General features: G+C 35.9%; 1 protein-coding gene across 3 annotated transcripts; it reads right to left on the bottom strand.

Annotated features, from left to right (window-relative positions):
• Nucleotides 1-1,041: 1,041 nt before the first annotated feature.
• On the bottom strand, nucleotides 1,042-16,940 carry zdhhc1 (zinc finger DHHC-type containing 1). 3 transcript variants are annotated; one of them, XM_046840629.1, is made up of 13 exons: nucleotides 16,826-16,930; nucleotides 16,603-16,728; nucleotides 15,210-15,435; nucleotides 14,154-14,383; nucleotides 12,985-13,160; nucleotides 12,548-12,649; nucleotides 11,982-12,109; nucleotides 10,561-10,716; nucleotides 7,982-8,103; nucleotides 6,705-6,793; nucleotides 4,948-5,062; nucleotides 3,830-3,932; nucleotides 1,042-2,431 (listed from the first exon to the last, which is right to left on the bottom strand). In XM_046840629.1, the coding sequence occupies exons 4-13, from the start codon at nucleotides 14,370-14,372 to the stop codon at nucleotides 1,929-1,931; spliced, it is 1,713 nt and encodes a 570-aa protein (XP_046696585.1). In that variant the 5' UTR covers nucleotides 14,373-14,383; nucleotides 15,210-15,435; nucleotides 16,603-16,728; nucleotides 16,826-16,930; the 3' UTR covers nucleotides 1,042-1,928. The 3 variants fall into 3 exon arrangements, with proteins under 3 accessions (XP_046696585.1, XP_046696586.1, XP_046696587.1); XM_046840630.1 differs by lacking the exon at nucleotides 16,603-16,728 and having other exon boundaries at nucleotides 16,826-16,940; XM_046840631.1 differs by having other exon boundaries at nucleotides 14,154-14,358; nucleotides 16,603-16,910.
• Nucleotides 16,941-20,595: the final 3,655 nt, after the last annotated feature.

Genomic DNA, 20,595 nt, shown 5'->3' with positions numbered 1-20,595 from the left:
CTCACCTCAGTAAAGAAATTCAGGAATTTGTCTACATGTGGGACTATTATATATGACAGAAGCTCCTGCTTTTGTCATGTTCAGGCGTGAGTTTAGAAAACTATACAGATGTTAAAGGCTAAAAGTTCTAGGGTGTAAGAAGTAGAAAACGTAAAGTTTTAATGTGTCACAGTGATGTACAAGAGAGATTTTTCAACAATTTTTTTTTATGCTTGGTCCAAAGGTATAAGTTATACAGATGATGAAAATGTGAGAGATGCCATATAGGTCAAGTTTTTGCAAGGGCTCATCCTACAAAGGACAAACCCCATACATTACATGCCCATTAGTGCACACTTTGATACCAGTCTTTAACACATGGCATCAAGATTGAGCTTCTATTTGGGATATTCTCCAACTCTGCAGCATGTTTAATCGTAAATATCGAACATGTTTGATATATGCATGTAAATCATGGTGGCCGCCATTGAACTGTGAGTTGACTGGGGTTAAAGCTGGATTAAACACACCCACACAAAAAAACCCTCACTTTTAAAATTAGCCTGAAAACTGGCCTGATCTATCCATTAGTGATGCCAAGACATAAGATGACGCAAAACAAGCAACAATTTCTTTTCCCTGATAGTAATAAAAAAAAAAAAAATGCAATTTTCTCACAAATTACCATACAAAATTCATGTGCAGATATAGTCCTTGTTCCAAAAGGTGTACTTGCAAGTTTACGGTCCTCACTCAGATGGGACATGTCACATTCTTCAGCTATGGCTTCAAATGCACTTACTGCTCCCTCTAACAAAGCCTACATTAATTAATATACGTTGTTGTGATTTATGAGGACCATACATTTTGAGGCAAAGTGGATGCAATAATGGTAAATGCTGAACCAAAAAAAACAAACAACCAACTTGCACAAAAAAAACCAAAACATAGTACATTGTATGTACATAAGTTCGAAATGAAAAATATCAACATAGCCTTGAATATTATTTATAGCATTAAACATATATTGGCGTATACACAATACTAAACACAACTTTGCAATGTGTTTACTGTGTTCATTTATTTATTTATTGTCAGTAAAAATTCTATTCAGTGTCGCAGAGGTTTCATGACTAATGTCATTAACTGACTTAATGTCAGACTATCTTCAGCACCAGTGTTTGTGTGAGTAATAACATTAACCAGTCACACTGAACCCAACTGGAATGTAAATGTAGTTTTAAGGATGTCCCACAAATGCTTGCTTTTACATGTTTGTGCCTTAATTACTCACTCAACAAAGGCTAATATCTCAACAACACCAAACCATGGAAAGGGAAAAGGACCGTAGGGCTTAGGGATCCATTTGGGACATGTAGGACTTGGCTCATGCTCAATGAGTGTCATTTCTGCAAGTGTGAGAAGAAATAAAGTAAACAATATAGTATTTAGGTCATAATAGGAGACAAATTTGCGATTGAAAATGCAAGTAACATCAGAGAACATTACAAATAAAGATATAGAAATTAGTACAGAAGAGAAACAAAAACACTGATTTTATGTTTAAAGCGGCAGTCAACAGATATTTCAATCTGCTATAGATTGTACACAAAACATGAGCTTTGGCATTCAATATGAATTAATCGCTGATAAAACTGTGTAATGATAAATAAAAGTACAAATACAATTGTGCAACGCTATTAGAGAAGTGATTAGCAATTTACTGAAAGAAATGAAATGTTGAATGAAACTGCACATTTCTCAAGAGATCCATCGGACTCCAGTTCGAAAAAAAGCCTGCACTCAGTGGTGGTTGCATAGGTGAACTGAGGCGCTTGTTGCTACATCTCAGATTGTAGTGCCAGTTGATTTGTATTTTTATGATGCAGCTTATCTGTGGAAGTTTTGCTAGCATTTTGTTAAGCCTTGTATGTCGCTTTACTTGTATTTTATGCTAACGGTGTGTTTGACCTGGAGCTGAGTCTTGCCTCCTCTGTGCCTCTTTTCTTGCTTGTGTGCTTGCGTTTTCCCACGTAACCCACAAGTCCATTCTCTGCTCTGGTGCTGTCTAGAGTTTCTCCACTTTCTCTCCTGACAAACACGAAAGGATTATGGGATGCCATCTCGAATCGCTCTTCCGCAGCCTTGCGAGCCACAGTCTTCTTTTTGGTCCTGGGCTGTGGAGAGGGTAATGGCTGAAGCAAAACACGCTGCGTGGAAGAGGAATGGCTGACTGTAGTGATGGGCACCCGTGCCGGTGTGGCAGTGCCCAGGCGTGCCAGAGCTACAGGGATCTCCTCCAGGGACTCTGCGGAATCAGAGTGGTACTCAGCTGGGGGGCCGGCAGCCTGCACAGGGGCCAGAGGGGGGAGGGTCACCCGCACAGGGAATGCTGGGAAAGGAAGGCGCTGGCTTAGGGATGAGGACAGAGTGGCAGCGGCTACAGTGGACTCTATGGATTAGGATGCACAAGGTCACAAAAATGCAGTACAAAAATATAACAATTGATTCTAACACATCACTCAGGAATGGTATGGCGCCGCCCGAGTGGCAGACTGTTGAAGCAGCTCCCATTTAGGTTTGAACTTATTTTGATTTAGTTTTCCTGCACTTCGTGTTTGTTTTTTCGAATGTATGTGTGTGTGAATGTGAGCTGTGGACATCTATGGACATCACAGTCGCAGAGTTTGTTACATTATTGTGCGATAACACCATTCACAACAGTGCAATATTTCCTAGGGCAATGTGTGTGAAAGTGTAACTACTATATTGTTTGTTTCTTTTCTTTTGTATTTATACACTGCACTGTACAAATTTGTACTATGTCTCTGCTTTATATTTGCACATTTTCCTTTGCTGCTGTAACAGAAATTTCCATACTGTGGAATGAATAAAAGTGTATGTTATCTGATCTTATAAATACTTATATTTAGTTAAATGCATTATAAAAAAGATTTGGTTGTAATTAGCAATTGTGTTGAATTGGAGCACCACAGAACACAACACCGAGGATAACATACATCACTAATGCTCACAAAGCAAACACGACTGAAAAGAATGCAGGAACCATCACAATGCTAACAGCCACCCACAATGAGCAAATAAAATATAACACAAACATAAAAGCAGTCTAAACAACCACAATATACAGCAAATGTCAGGGCAGAACAGTACCAGATACAGCATAACTGCTCTAAAGCAAATACTACACTGAACTTTTTTCTTTACATTACATCCCCATAACTACCGGTTTATGAGATTCAACATAAAATACATACAAAATACGTTGACCTTTCACCTTTACAGTCACACAGTTACTAATAAACATGGAAAGACAAAGGATTTAAATATTGCCTGTACCTAACAATTTAGCTAGTAGGGATTTGTTATGTCTTTTATATAGACAGAATGACAGTAAAGGTGGTCACAAGACAAAACCATGAGGAAAGTCATCATCTCCTAAAATATTTGCATGATTAAAATTGCAATGCAATGTTTTGTTTTTCTACAATTACCATTAAATACTAACCAAACTTCCATGCGGGGACGACTTCAATATTATACTTCATATTATATCCATATATCCACTTTATATTAGTAGAGACTAATAGCCATACCCAATTAAAATATTGCAATAATCGGCTTTGAAACAATAAATTAATATTTTTACTTTTTAAATATTAATAAATTATACATTTTCTCTAATATATATTTGGTGTTAGACCTGGGAGGAACTAAAGGCATTTAGGAGACTGCAATGATGAATTATGGATAAACATGTCTTAAGTAAAGATTTTGTGTTTTTAGTTCATAAAATTTATTAAGTAAATGTCTAGTGTGTGTGTGTTACCTTGCTCAGCTGAACGAAGAGCTATGCCTCTGCTTGTGCTCATCTCTGTGGCTTGGTCATTGATCACCTCGGCTGGTATTTTATGCACTTTCTTCTTTTTTTTCTAAACAAAATATGAGAGTTTTAAACATGGTTTAAAACTACAAAAGGGCTCGGGAGTATCGTACTGTATTTCATACACATTTCAACACAATATATTACACACAATAAAACATACAAGGCCCCCTACACTTTTTTCAATTTTGTTTCAGGTATTTAAAAAAATTATAATTTTCAGACATTTTTAGAATTTTGTTTTTTACTTTGTTATTATGGAATACTGAGAGTAAATAAAAAAAAATCTAACTGAACAATTGTAGTATTAGGCTGCAAAATACATAAAATTAAAAAAAGTGAAGGGGTTATTTCAGGTACTTTTCGAATGCACTGTAGGTATAGTGTGTGTGCATGTAAAGAGTTTGCAGTTCGGCAACAAGATACATCCAGAATTGGATGTGTCGTGCATGAGCGTGTACGCTTCTATCAAAACAGGAACCTTGAATCAGGGTGAGATGAGATTTCTGAGATATTTAAACTGACAAATTCAAATTGTATTTACTTTACATAGAGCATCCAATAGCAAACACGAAATAAAAAATAAAAAAAATTCACTTTCTAAAACAAAGCAAACAACAAGGAGATGCTTTTATAGTGAATCACAACTGCTTTCTGTTTACTGTTCACTGTCTTCTCACTACAGAGAGCATAACGAAATACATACTGCACTTTACTCTCAATAAGAAGCCACATTAAATGACAATATCATAAAACAAAATTGACATTATAGTAATTGGAACAGAACAATATCAGAATCCTACTGATATTTTTATAACAGTATATAAATATTACTGAACAATTAAAAATATTCTGGGCATATTTTGAATATGTTCATAATATGATAAAAATGAGACTAATATTCAAACATTAATGCTTGCTCTGAAAGCACTGGTATGTTTAGGAACCCCTGCATGTGCACATGATTGCTCTCTCTTCACAGCTACAATTAAAGAGCAAAAATGTGAACTGTCTGAATTCCATAAAGAGTACTGTGCACAATGTTGGTATAGCATGTGTCCAACCTGTGTGTTTTTGGAAGGACCAGGTGCTGGTTTTTGCTCTGTGGACACAGTGGGGATTAGCTCCTCATCAACCATTCTCTCTATGGAGCTTCTGATCCTGCCATTGCCATACAACCTTTATACAGAGACACAAGCCAGATTAGTACAGCACACACAGTTAAACCAGTATATTCAGTTATGTCACAAACCTTTATACATTTCCCATGTTAAGAAGTGTTTTCATATTGTTTTTTTTAATACTAGCATGACAGCAAAAAAAAAAAAATGGCAAAATGACTAACAGCCTTTCAATCATTTACAGCTATACATCATGAATGATAGCAACAGTGTTGACAGATAGTGAGCGCCTGACTAAAACATCCAACTGTGAATAACAGTACTGGAGGCACAATAGGTCAAACACACACACACACACACACACACACACACACACACACACACACACACACACACACACACACACACTCACTCACACTCACACTCACACTCACACCTTTATTTGCAATTATTTGTACACAGTGTGTCCTTTGCAGTTGCCAAATGATCTAATCTCATTACCAATTCCCATCAGATGGTGAAGCTGACTCTTTTTTTCCCCATCTCATTATTCAATTCACCAACATGTGTAAAAATGATTCCTGGTTAAAAAAAATAGTAATAGTATTAAATGTGTTTGCATAGCCATTACAACACACCAGGTAGAAATAAAACTGAAATGTCTTAAAAGTTTAAAACTCTTTAGTGTTGCCCAACAATTTTTACATTTAATGAAAGCGACAGCTGAGGTCAGCAACGGTGCTCAAAATGTATTTTATTCATCATCTTTTTCTCTATTTCTAAGTGCCATTAAAATCATTAGAACGGCAACTGAATTTGCACTTTGTTTATGTATTTTTAGATGCTCACCATGACAACGCTGCAAATGTGTTGTGTTTTGCCTACAATTAAGAAATGACATTGAGTTACATTCTTAGGACACGCAGCAGCTTCAAATCGTGGCTACTGAACCGCAGATTGAGTCGTGGTACGAACTTAAGTGCTTGGCTACAGTTTGAAGACGTCCCTAGGTGGGAATAAAATAAATAAACAGGAGCTAAATACACATGGCTTAACTCTGGTTAGGTGAACAGAGCGCCTCGAATGTGATTTAAATGAAAAACACAGACGCCACATCCACTTAAACGTTTTTTTCTGTCTTGGCATTAGGAAAAACTGGCATGAATGTAGATTTAAAATCCAGTCACCATGAAGATTTAGATTTGGCTCACGTCCACAAGTTTCCTTGCCTAATAAACTGCATTTAATGGACTTTGACAGACTTTTTGTGATCCAGTGCAGTGCTTGACTTGCTCAATACAATAAAATATCATTTTACTGTAATGTACTTGTGTAAAGTAATGTATTTTTATGAGTAATTGTAAAAAGAAATTCCCCCAAAAAAACACTAAGCGGTCATACTTTCAGCAGGCTACATGACTGATTTGAGCAAACTATGGTAAATTAAATAGATTTAAAAAAATGGTGCTTTGTGAAAATCTGTCTACGATGTAATACATAAAAATAGAACGTAAAACACAAGTAACTGTACAATATTATTTAATAATAATTAATTACACTGAATTTAAAATAACTGCTAAAATTAAGGATTAGAATAGATCTGTCATTAGTCTGTCATTTTCTACTTTATGCTTAAGAGCCATTTAAGATGTATTTTAGCTGACATGCAGCAATAAGTAGTATTCGTTCTCTTGTCTTACTGATGATTTCCATGAGAGCTCCTGATAGCAGGATCCTCCACCTCCATCTCAGGATTGGTGAAGCCTAGCGTACCCGAGTAGCCCGCATCCTAAAAGCAAGAAAGTGCAAAAGACAGTATATTTCTCACAATAATTTTTTTTTTATCCTTTTAGAAACTGATCTTCATTAATCATACTGGTCAGCGCCTTGTAAATCCTTTGCCTATTCAAAGAACGCTGGGTACAGGACAGGAAAACACACTGAATGGGATAGCTGCCTCACAGTATCACAGTATACCATACACATTCATTGAAACCTTATTTAGTGCAGAAAATTGCTACCTAATTAGGCACAATCTGCAACACTGTCATTAAGGCTTCACCCCTAGGATGCAGCTGCAGGGCACAAAGTGAACATGTGAAGCTCATGAAAAATACAATTGGAAATATGTGCATCATACAATGCTTATAGTTTCAAAACAGGTTTTACAATTAAAGTCTGGGTTATAAACCAAAAGCAACAGCAGCAAATGGCAAACGCTGCCTTTTACTGTGAGCTTCTATTCTTTAGCTCTACTGAAATGTTAGCGCCCCAGTGAGGTGGCAAACTGTCACTGCACGTGTGCTTCAGCATGTGCCTATAAACTGCATTTCTATTTAAAACTTTTAATTCAGCAATTACGAGAAAAATCAGTTGCCCAATTAATCTTCGTATTGGCAACTGTTTATCAAATTTTGGATAATATTGTTATTTTTTGTGAAAGGCACAATTTGTTATTTAATTCTACATTCACATAACACCAAATACACTAAGTTTATTGTGGGTAGGCCACTGAATTTGGCGTGATGGAGAACCATATGGATCCGTAGGTGCAGGCGTCTGAGCCAAGCCTGACAACATTACACACCATGCCGCTTGGGAACAACAACAAAAAAACACAGAACTTACTAACCATGCTAATTACAGCTAACTAAAAATTTAGTGGTTATATGCATTAACATGCTCGATTGCCTTTGTGAGAGTATACTGTAGGTGTGTGACTTCAAACTGCACAATAAATGCAAGTTACCAAAAACCCCCATTTCTTTACCACTGTTCTTTCTGTGATTCTTTCTACTTCAAGAAATCTTTCCAGTAATCACACCATTCTTCAATGCTCATTTTCCATAGATTTACAAGACATGGCAGCTCAGTGAGACTTTCAGAGACGTCTCTCCAAAACATTTAAGAGCTAATCATACTACAGGAATATTTCATACTTGAATGTCACTTAAGACCCATGTATTTGCATGTTTACCTTGATAAGGTTAATCTTGGGAACTCCAGGCTCATTCCCTGAAAGCTCTTTGTTAGTGTCTCTTGCCTCCTGTCGGTGTCTCTGGCGAACGATGTACTCATAAGTACTCAACCTGTTCCACACTGACAGAAGAGAGATGATAGGAGATCAATATTCATCATAAGCTAAAATAAGAACATCAATTTTGAATTCTGACAGCATGGTGTCCTGGGAAAACCCACTGGATTTCACTATGACAAATTGAAAACCTTTTACATTTATGGCATTTTGCAGACATCCTTATCCAGAGTGACTTTTAGCTCATTTATAACACTTAACAGTTTTGGGTTAAGGCAATGGCAGCAGTGGCAGCTAGGTAGTGCTAAGATTTTGAACTCCTAGACAATTGCTAGAACTATTGCTTAACTATTAACTATTTTGTACATTTATGCTTCCCTTCCTCCAGTTTTAATCCATTTCAAAAGCTAATCGTTTCATATACTGTTACTAAAATAATTCGATATCAATCCTATAAAACTACTCATCCTTGAGATATCGTGCTTATGACAATCAAACCTACCTGAAGAAACAAAAAAACTACCGAAAAAAAAATGTGTGCCCATAAAATATTTTGGTACCTCACCTTTAACAAAACATACATATATTATTTCACAAAAGCAATTTTGTTCATTAATGTTAAATGCAAACACACACCACAAACAAAATGCCTCATATGAAAAGTTGGGTATAGGAAATAGCTTTCATGGTACATGGAATAGCTGTGTTAAATAAAATGCAAATTATATTATTATTACCAATATCTTGGTGTCTTTTACCATATAAAATGATTTACTAGGCACTTACACACACTGCTCCTCTGTCCCCTAGTGGCACAATTTTAACCACACCACATGTCTGAATTCCCAATTACGGTATGTAAATACAATTTACTAACAATCATCCTCAATGATTCTGCATACCAGCAGAGTAGTTTTTTTTTTCCATAAATCAAATAAAATACTAAAACTTAAATAATACAAAAACCCAATCAGCTACAGGGCTGGAAAATGCTATGAATTTTTTTTCCCCCACAATACTGATAAATCATGTCACAAATATATTTTTCTAGTTTTCTATTTTTAATAACCATATGATTTGAGGTGAAAATTCAGCTGTAAAACTGTAAAATGCTTTCTGATTTTAGATTAACAATATACTTTTCTAATACTGTTGTATCAAAATAAATGTATAACATTTCCATACATTTACAATGCAACCAGCCTATTTGAATTCGACATTAATAATATTTTTTCCAGTGTTAACTTATTTTCAAAGTCCAATATTTTGTTTTCTAAATAGTTTTGAATAGTTTTAAAATACTTTGATTTCTTTAACTCATTGTTTTTATTTTTGGTTTTTGAAATGAAACACTAGTGCATTTTTCTGTGAATTTATACATGCAAGTTCCAAACACAACCACAATCCACCCAGCCTTTTTCAAAAGCCCACAAAAGGTGTAAAAATAAACAAAAGTGAGTCACGAATCATACAGGCAAACACACTCACTTGAATTTGAATTATTATACTGCCACCTAGTAACCTACAGAATAAACAATTCAATGATGAACAGCTACAAGCAGTGCAAACAGCACTCAGAAGCACTTCCTCAGTATTATTTTATTTGAGATATATATATATAATTTTACTTTTAGTCACAATTCCCTGATTAGAACTCTGTCTTTAACCTTCTATTAATGCAGAGTGGCTTTATGGAGCACTCTAAAGCTTAATGGAATTGTTATTGTAATTAGTACTATCATGACTAAAGGGACTCATTTTCATTTTGGTTCTGGTCTGTCGTGTGCCTCATGATGGGCAATTAACCAGCAGGCAGCCTTGGAAACGCTGTCTAAATATAAAACTGGTGAATCATCTAGTTTAACCAACAGCCCTGACTGTGCAATGCTTACATGAATAATCGTGTCTCAGCAAATACTTTGTTTTCAAGTCAGAGTAAACATACAGGATTCTCCAGCATTATTGTTTTTTTTTAACTAAAATATAGGAATGGCCGATAGCAAATCAGGCTGCATACATAAAAACCTTCTCTTCATCTTGCATACATAAAAAATTATTTTCATTATCCAGCTAGCAATTAGATTAAAAACATAATACACCACAACACTGATTCATTCTCATCTATCACTGTCCAGAAAAGGGAAGATTTCTGACAGTAGTTATGGTTTAACTTTAAATCACAGCTTTATATTAACATGCTAAATCGAATATGTTACGTTTCTATTTCACCTCGTTCGGAGAAAACAGTACCCATTACTAATAATGTCATGTATAAAAAATTTTATTTAACAAGGAAAAACTTTTATTATTGATATAGTTTATGTTGCTCTAAGGAGTCTCCAGTGTCAGGGCTTTGTAACAACCAGAGATAAAACTGTAAAAGTAAAGTTTATACCCAGAAGAAACAATTTAGAATTTCTTCTGTAGCTGTACTGATCTACAGCTGCAATAGCCTAACAATTCAACTGGTTCTTTACGCTCTCGTGTTAAAGACCCTAAGGTGCTGTATGTAATGCACTCACTGAGGTAGATGTGGAAACACAATAAATGGCCGAGCAGTAACGAGGACAGTAGTCCCATCGTGATGGTTACTCCTGCCAATGCAGGGATGGCTGGACCTGCTGTAGATACTGGCGCCACCGGCAAGAACACAAACCACACCACAGATTCATTCTTCACTGTACGTAGGAGGCAGGAAGGTGGGGAAAAACAAAGGATGCAAAGAGAAAACTGAGTCAGATAAACCTGCATTCCTGTATCTGATTTTAGAGGTTATTTGTCAGGTAGGTAGTCATCATACTATACCCTTTACAAAATTTAACAATCCAATAAGAATTTTTGCCAAATAATAAGATTATTCAGTACATATTGTTAATCAGACCTTTTTTTTTTTTAAACATTTACACATATACATTGCATAAATAGAAATATATAGAACAAATATAACCAGAAATATGGGGAGAGTGTTTGTCTGTGTTTTTCAATCAAACCAGAAACAGCTTGAATGAAAGAAATATGTGCAAATAATAAATAAATATATGCATGAAGTTACTTCAGGGATGAACTGTAGTCTTAGCAAAGTGAAAACCATTAGCCATTGCTTTTAATCAACTAATATGAAATACATAATATGATGATACAGTACAATAGCGTAGTAATACCCTTATATCCACTGGGGGGTTAGGTTCCAAATGCCAGATGCCAGAAAGCATGAATAGTAGCAAACAATATAAAACTGGTTACAAATACCAGATGCCTGAAACCATGAATAGTAGCAAACAATATATTCTGTACATACCTATAATAAAATGTTTCTTTCGGCTTCTCCCATTAGGGGTCGCCACAGCGGATCATCCGTATTCATGATCCGCATGTTTGATTTGGCACGTTTTTACGCTGGATGCCCTTCTTAACGCAACCCTCCCCATTTATCCGGGCTTGGGACCGGCACTAAGAGTGGCTGAGGTTGGTTCCCTGACCGGGTATGGTGTATTTTTATAAATTATGCCCAATAAGACATTAACAATGAGCAAGTACTAAATGACTAACGGCTGGTTAGTATAAAGTGGGCAGCATAAATATGCTGAAAAAAGGGAGGTTTAACACCTCCGACACCACATACAATTTCATCAAGTATCTCAAAACAGAGTGTAATGAAATTATGTTCACTGTATATGTGTGAATTTCTAATCAATTAATCTATTATTTTTTGTGCGTGAAAACAGTAATTAAAACAGCAGATATTGGGGTTTTACCAAATGGTGTGTTTTTCCCCCAAAAAACAAAAGAGATTCAAGTGATTTTTTTCTTATGGAAAGATTTATTAATCTATAATATTTATTGTAGCTATAACACCATAAACAGATTATTTAAGTGCATGTGAACCGGTGACTGAATAATCGACAAGGGATTTTTGTTGCAATAAGAGCAAATCAGAGCCTACCTTGCTGGAAGTGTTTATCGGATCGAAGCTTCGATGGATCCAAAAAGTACTCAATAAAAACATAAGTGGCGATAATCACAACTAAAAATATGCCAGCCAGAGCAGAAATTACACTGTTCAAGAAAACCCTGCAATGGAGAAAAGCCATATAAATGTGTGTAAATTGACAACACCAACAAATGTATAACAAGATACTGAATAAAGACCTTGTAAAAGAGTTATACAATTCTGACATGAAGAATAAAACCTGCTGTTAGAAGAGTATAATGAATGATTGGGTGGTGTACTGGAGTCACTGTAATCAGGCCAAAGCTAATTCATTTCGTAACAAGGTTGTCTGCAGTGTGAATTCAATAAAACACACTCGCAGGCAAATCGATTTGAATTTGAAATCTGAATGTGCTCCAGGATAACAAGATCTGGATTTTGGCATTGCTTAACAGACATGTGATTCTCAGTGCTGTAGAGAAAAGTGGCAAGCTTACAAAGCATCATGAGAAGCCATCTGTTCTGTCCTGCTTTAACAATAACAACATATTGCGTATTCATTATTCACAAGGTCTTACCAATAGTTTCTGCTGCCCACACAGTTGTTTAGCCATCTGCAGTGGTGATCAAAACTGGCCACACACTTATTACAGGCACTGCAGTGTTTGGATTTCGGCCCTCTGAAAACAACAGGGAAACACCACGGTTAATTCCTGACGGTAAAGCGAACTAGAAATGTAGCTGTTAGCTGGCTGATTAGGGATTTGGAGCCTGCTGGCTACCCACAGACAATACCATATGCGTATGCCCTAGTCCTTCCTTCTGATATCTAATTACAGTTCAGCAATCCTGTTTAAACATGATCAAATCCTAATGGCGGGTTTTATTTGCCTAATAGACTGCTTGATAAAATCTGCATTTACAGTTCATCTGTATAAAACATTCCAACATCTTTCTTAGTTCTTCGCCGCTTCCAGACCAGAAAATGTTCCCTGCACCATCTAACCATACTTACACATCCACCTCACAGAGGTAACAGTGGCAGTTCTCGATGACGTGTGCGTGCTTTGTGCGGTCGAACACAGGCAGTGGTCCTTTGTAGCTCTTTGCTCTGACATTGTAATCAGCAGGGTCGATGGAGACAGCGGTCAGGTGCACAAGCAGGTGGCAAACAAACATAATCCCTGTACACTAAACACTGGGTTAAAGTCAAGTAACCTTACAATCATTTATTCATCAAACTAATCTACTAACTTAGATGTGAAATTATTCCTTTGTCTACACAGTGTGATGCGAGAGACTGTCCAAAGTCCAATTTAAGGTACATTTAGTCTAGGACAAAAAAGAGTCAAGATAATACTGGCAAAATTATAAACTTTAATGGTCTCAACAATAAATAATTGGTCAGAAAATTAGCAAATGCACTCTTGAGAGCTCCTGTGCCATTGCTCCCTTGCTTTTTGCTGCAATGAACTGTTTGTTGAAAAGCTGGAAACAGGGAAATTCACTTAGACAGTCTTTTGTATGCAAAGGTAAAATTTTGATAATGATTCAAATAGTTGATGTAAATTCAACACACGTCTGGGTTCACAATATTTTTTTAAACGATCTCATCTGTTTGTAGACAACAATACTGAATGGAACGGTGACTTGTGATCAACTAGCTGCAAGTTTAAACACAAAGCTTAAATATTTTAATAACTCAAAAGGAAAAGCTATCTTATTCTAATTTACTTTATCTATTTACTTGATGTTTGTTAATTTCCAGACCAATTATTTGTAGTTAAGAATCACAAACATGCAACATTCTTAAAAACACTTACTAGCGGTTAACTAGCCCTACTTTTTAACTACATAATTGAAGAAAATTAAAGTTTGTTTTTCCTCACTCGCTTCCAATTAAATGAAAACTTCAGGTTTGGAAGGTCAATTGCAACCATAAAGAACAGAAATGATTGAAAATCGGGATCATTGCGCAAAAAAAAGCTATCCAACAAGACCGTTTTCACCAGTGTGAAACACAACACAAAAAAAATAATTAACAAGTGTGAGGCAACATGGCTGACAGTTAAAATAGATTTCACATTGAAACTTTGATTTGGGCTTCCTGTATGAACGCAGCTCTTATGTAATATTCCAGATTATTTTCCGACTCTACATTTGAATTTTAACCACAAAGGATACAATATAGCCTGCCGGGATCCAGTGTGACGGCAGCAGAGGGATGAAAATTCCAAAACCTGTAACTGCAAAGTAAAGGTAGAGAAGCCAAGCCAACAGCTGGAAGGGGTGAGGAGGCCAGCTCCACCCGTTTGTCCTGGAGCACAGGGGAATGTCAACTCGTCTAGGAACACCATCGCTCACTGGCACAGTGCGGTTTGGGTTCCTGCTGCACAGGTCCATGAGAAAATGGACTGCAATGAAACATGAGCACAAGCCTAAATAATCCAGACTCAATCATACTTCTATGCTTTCAGCCAAGCCTCTGGTGCAATCTAGCTGCAAAAGCCTTTTGGATTAAAAAAAAAAGGCGTCTGCTAAATGTCACAAATGTTAATGTAAAAAACTAGTGGACAGCATTCAATCTTAATTCCACAATACCAGTATAAATCTGAGTTTTCAAAAAAATCAGTCTATCCCTTAAAATATATTCGCCAAAATCTAGAAAAAGAATATAAGCCGTGCTCTAAAGCCATAATTTTCATTATTTGTTTCCTGTTTTATATCTGTGATTATCATGTACTGGATATTAATGTTATAATCCAATGGTGGAAATAAATGGGGTAAATTAAATTTGTTACTGTACTTAAGTAGCTTTTTTGTGAATCTGTACAGTACTAAAGTATCTCCATTTGGAAAGACTTCACTACATTTCATACATCTTTACTTTTTAACTAACCTTTTTGAATTTTTGCAAAATCAATGGGCTCATAATCATTTTAAGAGAAAACAATCAGTGTTTTATTAATAACCATTATCCTATTATTAGATTGGTGTGCTAAAAGTAACATTAGAATACTTTTACATAAACAGTTTTTCTTGTGACCAACATTTCAATAGGAACATTATATTCATAATAAATCAAAGCACTTTGGATACTTATGTACATTTGCAGGCAAATACCTTTGTACATTTACTCAAGTAAAAGCACAAAATGTACTCAAGTACATGGATAGTGTTCTTCGTCCACCACTGTATTAATGCATAGAAAAAAGGATAATTCGATATTATGACACTCACCTATTTGTTTATTCACTAGAGGCTGTCCGTCAGAGTGTCAGTAAATAATTCCTCCTCATATCAGTCCTTGCCATCTTCTAATATTAACAGTGATTCCAGTCTGCCCATATCCATTACCGGCTCATTGCCTTCTCCATCGACGCTTTGGGTTTTTTCTTTCTGAAGTAACCATTGCTTACAAGCTCCATCTCCATGCTCAGAGGTTACACATGCTCAGCTGAACTGTCTGTAAAAACACATTAATTACATTTGTATTACATAATAATAAACTATTCCATTTTTCCACCATGGAACAGTCTTCAGGAACAAAGATGTTTACAGATGTGTTATGACAAGTAATAACTAGAGCTAACTTCTTCCACAATATAAACTTAAAGCCAATAAAGCATGGTGTTGTTCTAATAAAATAATAATTACTTCACAATCTCTCTGGTTTAAAATAAAGCAAACATTGGAGTTATAGGGACATGCAATTCTAGGAAAATATTCAGACAAAAACAGTCAGAAACTACATTTAGTGTTCATTATTCAAAGAATTAGTTTTAAAGAGAAATATAAAATGAATATAATTCATTGATACAGGCTGATTGTTAAAACACATGACGGATCAATCTAGTTCGCTTGATCTGGATGGAAATAACTAGAATTAACCCTAACAAATTTTGGATAATAAGCTCAAAAATAGGTAAATTAAAAAAAATTAGTATTTGAGACGTTTCATTATTTCTGTACGAACAGATGACAGTAATAATCACATAGTACACACACAGGTAGCCTGGAAATACAGTACATACGTGCACTTTTTCAGTAGACTACACTCTCTTTCCATATAATTATAAAAGATGTATAAGAATATAACTATCATAAATAAGAAATTTATGAATCTATTCACATACATGGCATATACATGATTGCAAACGAATTCCTTCTAGATTACAATACTTTTAACCTTACATGCCTTCTAAAAAATACTATTTTTGCACTTCTCATAGGCATGAAAGCATCATTGGCTGTTTGTTTTTGATAAACAGTTAATTATGAATATTAAACATGGAAACAAGTAAAACATCTGCAGCAGAATCTCTCAGAGAAAGACATGAGATTTGTCGATGACACAAATATCAACCAGATGTGCGATGTAAACAGTATCTGCACACTTGTTTCTCTACTTATGCACTTGTTTATGATTGTTTATGAGATTATATCTACTTTACATAAATATTTGCATGTTCGTCTATTTGTTTTAAATATTTACAGGGATTTTTCATACTGAACTAAATAAACAAGCCCCAAACAAATATCACACAGTGCAGCGGCATTGAATAAAGGATGAAGACGGTAAAGAAAGCAAAGCAAAGCAAAAAATAAAAAATAAACGTCTGAATAAGTTTACATTAAAGCAGAAATCCGGAGAGATTTGGAAAGAGATCCAGACAGATCCGTCACTCTGCTTCACAATGCAGCTTGATGGCACACAAACACCAGCCCTTATTCTTCATCTCAGGACTGAACTGAAACCCTGTCAATTCACAGTCGGATGCAAATATCACAAAACCTAACGCTAATGCAAACATTTATCTACTTTTTTTTTCCTCGCAAATGAACTCTTACTTTACCATTTCCATCTACAAACTTGGCTGAAAACAGAACCAACTCAACACAACGCATCCGCGAAGGAATAATTGCCGTGAACGGTACGTGAGGCGGAAACACCAGTAACGTACTTCCGGGAAAAATCAGCCGCGTGAGGGTTTCAAAATAAAAGACTAATGTGTAGGTCAGTCATCGACGCGTCCATTATTTTAGCGTTTAAACAGATCTGACCCAAACACTTTCCTATAAAAGGTCAAAAATATAACCTAAATAAAAACACTAAATGTTGCAATATACCATACATTCGATTAAAATTAAACCTGAAATGATTCCTCTTATTTGTGATGGCATAATATAAAAAAATAATAAATAAATAGAGATCATGACTCTGTAATCAGCTTAACTAATAAAAAAAGAAAGAAGAAGAAAAAAAAGAGAAACAAATTTTAGTCTATACCTGCTGCAAAATTATGTGGACACCAGCCCTACACACTCATATGCAGTTTTTCACCAGAATTTTGGCACGAGGTTGATAGCACACAGTTTATATGTATAATGTCTTTGAATGCTAGACAATTACAATTTCCATTTACTGGAGCTACAAAGCTCAGACCTGTTCCGGTATGGCAGTGCATCTGTGCACATGTTAAAGCTGAAGTGAAGAACTTGAGGAAGAACTTCAACCCTGACCTCAACCCCACTAAACACCTTCAGGATGAACGAGAATCCTGACTAGTGCCGGACGTGCCAGGGCACTGTCTGATTTTGCTAATGCTTCTGTGATTAAAAGTGCAAATCCCTCCAGACATGCTCTCAAACAGAGCTTCCCAAACATTTTCCTATAAAGGGGAAAAATATCAAATTTGATTAAGGAGCAGAGACTGAAAAGAAATGTTGCATTATACTAATCATTATATTAAAACTGAAGTTGCGAGTACATCCCTCAAATTTCAGTAGGCATTTTAGTATATCTCCTCAAAGGAAAATACTATTGAAATGAAACTTATATATTATTATATATTTTAGAGTAGTGAATGTGTAGCTTGTTTAGCAGTATAGATTTTCTGTCCTCTAAAAATAAGTACACCCTGAGTGATAACAGCTCTACTTTGTTTAACCATACAAAGCCAAATGTCCTATTCATCATGTTCATGTTTTTGTCTGCTTGACAGGACCATACACATTTGTGTATCTTGTATGAGAGCAGTTAAAATGTGGTGCTTTAAGTACAATTCTCTCATACTGAACACTGGATGTTCAACATGGCAGTTCATGGCAAAGAACTCTCTGAGGCTATAAGAAGATCAGTAACATCCTGAAATTGATTTACATTACAGTGGCCATGGTCATTCAGAGGTTTTTTACAAGATGGGTTCACTTTGGAATAGGCCTCACAAGGGTTGATCAAAGAAGTTGAATCCTTGTGCTGTGCATCAGAAGTTGGCTTAAAAAAAAGACACATGAGTGCTGCAAGCATTGCTTTGTAGGTTGCAGAAGCGGAAATTATGTCTTTCCTACAGTTAAGCATGGTGGTGGTAGCATCATAGTCTGGGGCTGCATGAGTGCTGCTGGTACTGGGGAGCTTTGGTTCATTAAAGGAAACATAATTTCCAACATGTACTTCTACAATCTGAAGAATGACATCATGCCCATCATTCAGAAACCGGTCCGAACGGCAGTTTTCCAACATGAAAATGACCCCAAACACACCACCAAGATGACAGCTGCCTTGCTGAGGAAGCTGAAGCTGAAGGTGATGGAGTATGTCTTCAGACCTGAACTCTATTGAGCACCTGTAGGGCATGCTCTAGCGGAAGGTGGAGAAGCGCCATGTGTCTCACATCCAGCAGCTTCGTGATGTCATTATGGAGGTGTGGAAAAGAATCCCAGCAACAACCTGTGCAGCTCTGGTAAATTCCATGCCCAGAAGGATTAAGGCAGTGCTAGATAACAATGGTGTACTCACGTTTGTTGCCAGTTATTTAGACAGTAATGGTTGTATGTTGAGTTATTTTTAGAGGACAATAAATCCACTGCTATACAAGCTGTACCTTGACTGCTCTTAAAAATATACAATTTTCATTTCTATAGTATATTCCCTTATAATAAACATATAATAAAATGGTTGCTGAAATGTGAGGGGTGTACTTACTTTTGTGAAATACTGTATGTAATGACTGAGACAACACCACACTGTATATGACAAATATATACTTCTTTTTCTTGGATCTGATTAGTCAAAGGCTGTTATACAGTTTTCTTTAATAGCAGCTTTGGCAGAGCATCATCTGAAATGGGTATGACAGGTTTATATCCTGCAAAACATATGAAGACACCACCCATGTGCTTCTTCTCCGAAATTAAAAACACACAATAGTCTTGAATGCCTTTGTATGATGTAGAATTACAATTTCCCTTCACTGGAACTAAGTGACCCAAATCTGTTCTAGTATGACAATATTCATGTACACAATATGCACCATGAAGACATGGTTTGCCAAGGTTGGAATGGAAGAACTTGAGTGTCCTTCAAGAGACCTGCCCACCCCACTGAACACATTTGGCTTTTCCTGTGTATAATAACAGCTTGCTTACAGAGACTTATTAATTAAAAAAAAACTATTATTTAACAAAATATAAGTTCAACCACCCCAATGTTGATTATTTTACTATAACAGCCTTTACTCAAATATTCACCATTGTAGGCCAGTGTAGTCGAAACAAAACTGAACCAAATGCCATCAATACCGTCTCCTGTACAATAGTTAAAAGATTAGCAGTGTTCTCACAGCTGTATTACATATGTGATCCCAGCAGATAGCAGTAGAGTAATATTTATCCACCTAAACCAACAAAATGGTGGCTTGGTTTTTAAGGCACTTGCAGCTTCATGATGTTGCTCCTCAAGCCAATGCAACAGAATGTGGAAACCAAAATTAAAGGTACAATAGATACAATTTTTTGTACATTATACAGGACTCCTGTTCATATGTGTTATTTCAGCATCCCATTTCCATCCCATTTAGTCCCACTTTGCTCTTATAATAACCTCCACTTTCTTTGAAGGGTTTTTGCTATATTTTAAATCAGAGATGCTTAAACAAGGGCTTGCAGAGTGGTGACATTTGATTTGGCCAACCATGCCATATATGCTTTGTCGAAAAAAGGGGTTAAATTGCATTTGGAATAAGCTTTAAAAAATAAGGACCAGTTTCATGTCTCTCAATAGAGATCACTGAATAGTTGTATTAGGCATTGAACTCTATTGTACAATACATTGGATTGTTTCACATTGTTCTATGTTTCACTGAACTAGAACTCAAAATTTAAAACTCAATTAGTTAAGAAGATTACAGAGTCATACTTTCTATGTACAGTATGCCTATTAATTTATTTTCTAAATATAAATATTAATATTAAATCATACATGAAAGGAACCACGACAACTTAATTTTTACTATTATGGTTAGTATAATGAAAACTTTATTTTCAGCCAGTGTCCCTTAATAAAGTCAAATATTTGGCACTTTATAGAAAAAGTTTGGGTGCCTTTGTTTTAGAGTGTCTGGGGGATTTGCACTTATTGTCACAGAATCATTAGCAAAAATCAGACACTGAACTGACCCATCCAGAACGTAGTCAAGATTCCCGTTCATCCTGAAGGTGTTTAGTGGGGTTTAGGTCAGGGTTCTGTAAAGAACACTAAAGTTCTTCAGCTCCAGCTTCAGCATGCAATGTCTTCATGGAAATCGCTTTGAGCAGAGATGCACTGCCATACTGGAACAGGTCTGCG

This window comes from Silurus meridionalis, chromosome 26 (assembly GCF_014805685.1).
Source record: "Silurus meridionalis isolate SWU-2019-XX chromosome 26, ASM1480568v1, whole genome shotgun sequence".
Taxonomy (NCBI): Eukaryota; Metazoa; Chordata; class Actinopteri; order Siluriformes; family Siluridae; genus Silurus; species Silurus meridionalis.
This window is presented reverse-complemented; position numbering and strand designations above follow the sequence as displayed.